This window comes from Apostichopus japonicus, chromosome 12 (genome assembly GCF_037975245.1).
Source record: "Apostichopus japonicus isolate 1M-3 chromosome 12, ASM3797524v1, whole genome shotgun sequence".
NCBI classification, from domain to species: Eukaryota; Metazoa; Echinodermata; class Holothuroidea; order Aspidochirotida; family Stichopodidae; genus Apostichopus; species Apostichopus japonicus.
The window spans coordinates 21,597,708-21,605,333 of record NC_092572.1 but is presented as its reverse complement, the minus strand read 5'-3'; the positions used below and the strand labels follow the sequence as shown (position 1 = coordinate 21,605,333).

The 7,626-nt window shown below is 36.0% G+C and overlaps 1 protein-coding gene across 1 annotated transcript; it reads left to right on the top strand.

Moving 5' to 3' along the window:
* Positions 1 to 331: 331 nt before the first annotated feature.
* LOC139977867 (uncharacterized) lies at positions 332 to 2,597 on the top strand. The gene is made up of 2 exons (XM_071987568.1): positions 332 to 1,044; positions 1,871 to 2,597. The coding sequence occupies exons 1-2, from the start codon at positions 990 to 992 to the stop codon at positions 2,452 to 2,454; spliced, it is 639 nt and encodes a 212-aa protein (XP_071843669.1). The 5' UTR covers positions 332 to 989; the 3' UTR covers positions 2,455 to 2,597.
* The last annotated feature ends 5,029 nt before the right edge of the window (positions 2,598 to 7,626 follow it).

Genomic DNA, 7,626 nt, shown 5'->3' with positions numbered 1-7,626 from the left:
ATCTATGAAGTTGGGTGTTATTAAGAGTTGTTAAGTTTTCTCCGTGATTGTAAATGCAGTTAAAAAAGCACTATATTGTAAGTTTAGAAAGAGTAATGACGCCAGTCCATCACAAAAGCAATAAATCTCAAAAAAAAGTTGACTAGAGACTCAAGAGGCAGTAGCAGGTCTATGTATAGACAAGGTTATACATTAAAGGATGTCGCAATGTTCGATATCTTGTCTGTAAGTTTTTACTTCACGAAACTTTAGGTAAATTTATATTTCCTTCATATGTATATATATATATATATATATATATATATATATATAAACATATATATATATAAACATATATATATAAACATATACCTGAGAAAGATGGAGAACAGCAAAACCAACTGAAATGACCAAAGGACAGTATCATACCAAACTGACAAGTACTTTACACGTGTTAACGATCTCAAGTGTAACACTAGAAAATGGTGGAACATATTCATACATCACTTACTATAGTACAGGGAATGCTAATCTACGGAAATTTTTGCTTCAAGTTCAAGGTAACATGAAATGAAGAATTGCAGAGACTCATTGGTGATGTTCTTTCCAGCATATTTAATGTTTCTTTACTGTCAACTGAAATTTAATTTCTACCTTGAATCCTGATATACTCTTATCGACAGTCTGGTATTTTTTTTTACAAACTGACGCCTTATCACCTGCGTGATGAAAGACATGTAAGACACATTCGAACTCTTTACCGAGAAATGCGACTACAGAAAGAAATCCATGGAAGATGGACTACTATGGATAATGTCCATGTTCCTACAACTAATCTGTTTTTGGAAGGCATTTTCATTTTACTTTCAAGCATTACTTAATTTGAATAATATTGGTGTTTTCGGGCACTTCTACAGTTAGAACCTTTCTCCTCGGGTGATAATTCACTACACTTTAAATTCCAAAGAGTGAGAATTCTACGATGATCTCTCTTTAGAGAAGTAAAAGGAATGTTACATACAGGTACAACGGATGAAAATTACGTTCACACCTTGAGTTCTTCAGGTAATGGTTTTTTCCGACTTTTACCACATTTCTAAATAAGTGTTTAGTAGACTTTAAAATATACTTCAAAATAGAGGTGAACCTCTTGTTAAGGTAACACGTTCAAGATAACGAGGTACAAGTCGTTACCAGCACTAGCTCAGAAACCTTACACTATGCTCTTTGTAACAGATATTCATAAATGCCTACACCAGCTTTCTGTATACTGGACCAGTCTCGAATGCGGTTCGAGACTAGTCGAGTGTATAGTGAGGAGAATTGCTTCAGGATCGAAATATTAGACAAACACTGGTTTTTTGCCGTGGCAATCATGAAGTCATAATTGTATAGCCTACTTGCAATTAGTTACAGCAGTAGTACTGTATATGTTTTCACACACCGAGTCTCAATACACACACTGTACGTACTTCTTAAATCATCCAGCTAAATACTTCGAGTAACATGAATGACTTAGGGATTAATTTTGAGCTTAATTTTGAGCTAGAGTCACTAGCTGAAGATAGTCCTACTCCTAGTCCTTCAAACAGGTTCAAGGAATTGAGCAGTCAAGAAATTGATAAAATTGCTGAAGGGAAGAATGAGAAGGCAACCCTTTACAACACTACGTGGGGGAGTAAAACTTTTCAAGGGTCAGTATAATTTGTTTGTCTTCTTCAATATCTTAGGCCTTCTCCAGCAAGAACATTTACATGCATTTTAAAGACATGAATTAATGGATAAAACTAAATTCAAAGTTGAAAAGGGACCAGTCTCGAATACGATTCGAGACTGGTTATGAATGCAAAACTGTTCAACTCAGTTTACATGGTATTCTCTTTGTTTTCAGAATGGTGCACTGCAAAGGGAAAGGAAAGTAACTTTGAGGTACTTCCACCTGAAGAGCTAAGCTGCCTCCTCAGAGTATTTTATGCAGAGGTTAGGAAGAAGGATGGTAAAATGTACGCTAAGCAATCGTTTGTAGGACTAAGAGCGGCGATTCATCGCCACCTTACAGGGGAGCCATTCTGTCGTCAGATCAATATCATGAGTGACAGAGAGTTCCAAGGTGCTAACAATGTCTTCAAAGGGGTGCTTAAACAAATGAAGAAGGCGGGACTTGACAGAAGCCAACATAAATCTCCGATAGCAGCGGCTGATCTGAAGAAAATGATAACTGCTTTGGACGTGGACACACCACAAGGTCTCCTACGATTGACATGGTTTTACCTAGAGTATTACTTTTGCAGAAGAGGTAGAGAAGGTCTACGACTGTTGAAAAAAGACTCGTTCAAGTTTTGCAAAGATGACGAGGATAGGGAATTTTGTACCCTAGCTTTTAATGAAGCCACAAAAAACCACCCTGGGGACTTAAGGAAGGACAACAAACAGAGAAGAGAATATATGCATCAGGGGATGATAATTGTCCAGTAAAAATGTTGAAGCTTTATTTGAGCAAGCTCAATCCTAAGTGTGAGCACTTGTTTCAGCGACTAAATTCGTCTTTTACAAAAGGCAAAGGACAAAAATGTTGGTACAATAATGTTCCAGTAGGAAAAAATACGCTTGGGAACATGATGAAAGACATTTCAAAAGCAGCAAACTTAAGCAAACTATACACCAATCACTGCATACGTGCTACAGTGATAACTGAGCTAATGTAATATTGTGACGAGCCCGCTTCCTCCGATAGTAAAACTATATCGGGACTCGCGATAGAAAGGTACTGGGATATCTTGATGCCGTATTTATGCTTCTTCAGGAGATGTCTCGAACGGGCGAAAACAATGAGTTCACAGAAAAACAATTTGACAAGATCGGATTTGATTAGTGATTCGGTATAATTTCTTCTCTGTCGATTCTCTTTACAAATAAAACTAAATTACAATGATTTGACTTGACTTGACTCCGTCAATTAAACAATTAGAAAGAGTGATGAAATGGTGACGAAGCAACGAACTGATCACGGAGCGCTGTCGGAGTGATAAATTTGCTGATCAAGTGATAAACTTTGCTGACGGAGTGATAAAACTTTCGGCCTCCTTTTACTTTTAAACCTTACTTGCATAAAATCTCACTGCGCACAATCAGTAGGCAGCCAATGAACTGACCATCCTGTACTAACTTAACGATATAAAAATAAGTGCGCTGGCACTGATCTGCCCTGATTGGTTGGGAGTTTGGAAGTCCATCCCCTTTTCTATGGAAACTTCCATACCACGTGAGAGAACCTTCTCGAATGTTCCACAGACATAATGGAATCTATTTTGGGAAAAGGCCCTGTACCAAGATTCAATAAGATAGTTAAAAACTTCTCGTGGGAAAACTGAATCCATGACCTAGATAAATACATAAGAGGCCTGTAAGGTGTCTCGATGGAGTGTTTCGGTAACATCAAAGAGATGGCATCACTATTTCATAACATCCCCCTCAATCTTTTAAAATTTTTGGATACTCCAAAATTTTAACATCATACTGCTTTAACTTATCATGATCTCAAGAAGGTAGAGTACTGTAAGCACATTCACTAATATTCATTGACTTCAATAAATGGTCTTCTTATATCTCAAAGGTTAACATCTTGGTTACAAATGATTAAAATGATCATATGGTATATACATTGAACACTATTTCCTTGAATTTTGTGTACCTCTTCAATATTGATGACATCATATGATGTAATCCAAAAAAAAGGAAGATATCATTAAGATATCTTAAAGTTACATGACACAGCAAAATATGCAGTATCTCTAACAAAATACATTTATGCATTTCATACATCAATAATACATTTATATCAAAAGTGAAATCATGCCGTGATTGGGGAGAGATCAGAGAAAACTAGACTTAGTTATCTTTTAACTGAACAGAACACCTCAGCGTTCCATAAAAATTCGTATATTAAAAAAGAAACCTTAAAATATTACAAACTCATTTACAAAAGCTCCTCTTTAATGAAGGCATACAGTAGTTTCAAAACTGTTTTGAAACCTTGTGAATCATATACATCCACTTCAAGAAAATCAAGAAAATGTGACTCGATAGCATGGTGACCCTAGGTATGCACTCCGAAATGATCTAGTAAAGTACCAAAGTACTAGATATTCGATACCATAAAAGAGACCCCTTAGACTATGACATCAACAAATCTTTCTTCAAATTTACATATTACTTAACATCTTGTTCTTTTAAACTTCTTCATGAAATTTACTTTTGCATGAATAATTGAGGAAAAGAAAATTATATACATAACTTCCTCAAAAGATCTATACTTTCATTTGCTTCCATAACTGTTGCTGTAAGCAAAAGTTGCTCATCTTCAATGCTGTCTCAAAATAGCCTTCAATATATAACATAAATGATGCAATGTAAATATCCTTACAATATTTCTCAATATATGAAAACCCATGTTGCTAATATTCCGGATAGGTTCTAATTGCCGGGTAAACGTTTGAACGAATTCATAAGGAGAAAATAAGGTATACTCATTACATATTTGTTATAAAAGATGAAACTAGGTCACTTGGTGGCGTTTTTAACAATAAAGCTTATATTGTTACACCATATAGTACAATGACTTCCACTTAATAAGTATGCAGGTAATTGCCATGACGCATTCCATTCATACAATTGTGGGCAAAACACCTGTTCATCTGAAGGTAATATGCAGTTCTACATATTAACCATATAATGTTTGCAACATCCTGCCTGGATTGCCTGTAATGTTCAATCCCTTTTCATGGAGAAAATTCATTATTTCCCCTGTGTTGGAATATTTTCCTACATTCCACCAAAAATCGTGACTCTTAAAGCCTGTTGGAAAACATGGTGTCTGATAGGTGACCAGAACCTGTAATTCACCCAATTTGTATCGAGCACGTTGGACTTTCATGTCTCCTTGTGGAGCATTTGCAAAAACTTTCTTTTGCCTTAATATGCTATCTTTCATGGAAGGATATGGGATTGCTAATCCTTCATTATGTGCTCTATTCTCTAAAAAGGATGCAACATTCATTGGCTTAGTAGTCATAAGACACATGACGTGATCTGAAGTTACCCCTGGCAAAATGTTACCAAACTCATCATGAAACTCAATATATGCATCTTGCATGACATTAACATTTTCTGCATTAGAAGTGTTACTACTCAAAACATTTCTCATTCGTGCAACCTTTTCACTTGATGAACCCTTTGTTTTCAAGACATTTCGCAATTTCTGAATGTTTGTTATATTCTTAGTTTCAGAAGATGCTCTTACAAAACATGGTTTAAGCCTGTTATAATTGAATACATCACTAAGAATTTCTCCTTTGAGAGTGGCCAACAAATAATGAGTCCTATCTAAAACTTGATGGATCACTAATGGTCCACACCATTCTGCAGCAATTTTGCGAGAGTTCGCAGTCAAGGAAGAAGACGTTGGCTTATACAGATACACTAATTGACCCGTTGAATAAATTGCACCTTTGTCCAGTTTTGCACTTATCTTAACATTTTGAGCATCTTGTTGCTTCTTTTGTAAGACTAACATTACTCTTGACAAATGATCAAATCGTTTCTTTAACAATGCAGCATATTCTCCATGAGATTGTGATAATCCTGCCATTGGATTGAACGATAAATTTGTAAGATTTGGTGGCTTACGTCCAAATGCAAGTTCAAATGGGCTATAGCTACCTAACTGAGGAGAGGAAAACGTGTTATATGCATAGGCTGATGTTGGGACAAATCGTACCCAATCCGTACCAAACTGATTTAAGTTCACTTTGAGGAAATTTGAAAGAGTCTGAATGTGTCTTTCAACCTGTAAGCTTCCATGATTGCTTACACTGATGAACTTTTGTTCAATGCCTAAAGCTTTACTTAAGAGCTCCACTAATTTCCCTGTAAGAGAAGCTGCCGCATCACTTATGATACAAGACGGTGGACCAAAGGTTGTAACTACCCTCTGCAATAATGCTTCACATATCGTTTCAGCATCAAGAGTCTTAAGAGAAACACATACAACAAATCTAGTGATCTCATCACAAACAACCATCAAATGTTTAAATCCTGTAGCCGTTATGGGCATAGTCTTGAAATCCAGACTAAGTCTGTCAAAAGGACGATAAGAATCAGGAATGCGAGCATGATATTGTCTCAATTTGTCCGGTTTCTTACGGAATTCTTGACAACGGAGACATGCCTGAATATAATTACTGATGCGTTGAAACATATTGCGCAGATAGAAATGCTGTCTAATGGTCAAATATGTACGCATTACACCTTGATGATTACTTAACAAGTCATCATGATATCGAGATATTATTTGTTCTACCATAGTCTCAGGTACGACTAACTGAAGAGTCATCTTAGCATCATTAGTCTCATGCAAAAATATCCTGAATAACAAACCATTACATAACAAATAATCCTCTGCTTGAGAACGAACAGTTCTAGCATGCTTAACATTACTTGGAATAATATCATGTGCAAGAAAATCATAAATTGGTTTGTAGTAAGGACAAGTTTGTTGTTGAATTTGCAACTCTTTTACATCAAATGGCAGATCATAGTTTTTGATCAGCTTTCCTTGAATTGCCTTCATGACTTTATTCAATTCCTTTTGTTTTGGAATGTGCCCTGTAACCAAATGATCAATGTTTGTTATGACTGGCTTTGGCTGAGAAAATAATTCTGGTGGTGGTTCTCTGATTACCTCTTGCACTCTATGTCTATTCTGATCCACTAATCTTGGCTCTGAAGGTTGAGAAACACTTGTAAAATTTGGCACAACTAATACATCAGGACTATATGTATGTCTATTTTCACTCGGCATAGAAATAGTAGGCCTTTGACTATATGTTTCTCTCTTGTCATTAGAAATAACTGGTGGTGTCCTCTTTTGTGACTCAGATTGTGGTCTTTGTGTAACATGCTCATTAGAATGTGTTGCCTTAGGAATGGATGTCCTATTAACTCTATTTGTTGATACTTTGGCTGGGGAATCCTGCTTGGACTCCTTGGTGACTCTATTTGGAAATAAATCTGGAATTTTGACTCCCATTGACCTTGCCTTTGACCTTGTCATGATTGGATTAAATGTCTCCTTAGGTAAAGTTGAAAAATCCTCATAAGAACTGACCTCTTGAGCAACCTGATCTATTTCAGAGTGAAATTCCTGTGGTGCTCTAGACAAATAATCTGCCAAAACCAATTCTGAGCCTTTCTTATAACCAACCTGAAATGTATATTCTGACAATTTGAACAGAAGTTTACGTAAGCGTGAAGTTGCTGGTTCTTGTTTCGACTTAAACAATTCAACAATGGCCGAGTGATCAACATATGCCTCAAATTCTACATTTTGCAATAAATGTTTGAATGCTGTCACATTAATAAATAGACCCATCATTTCTAATTCAGTGACACTATACCTCTGACATGCTGGTGGTAATATCTTAGAGTAATATGCAATAATATTCTCTTTGCCATTAACTCTTTGTGTCAGGTATGATCCTGTTGCTACTCGTGATGTGTCGCTATATAATACAAAACGACCATATTTCTGTGGCATATGCAATATAGGTGGATTACACAACAACTCTTTAATACTTAGAAATGCACACT

Coding starts and splice junctions, on each gene's coding strand:
- LOC139977867 (XM_071987568.1), top strand. CDS start 990: ATGTTACATACAGGTACAACGGATGAAAATTACGTTCACACCTTGAGT. Junction 1,045..1,870: donor TCACACCTTGAGTTCTTCAG/GTAATGGTTTTT, acceptor CTTTGTTTTCAG/AATGGTGCACTGCAAAGGGA.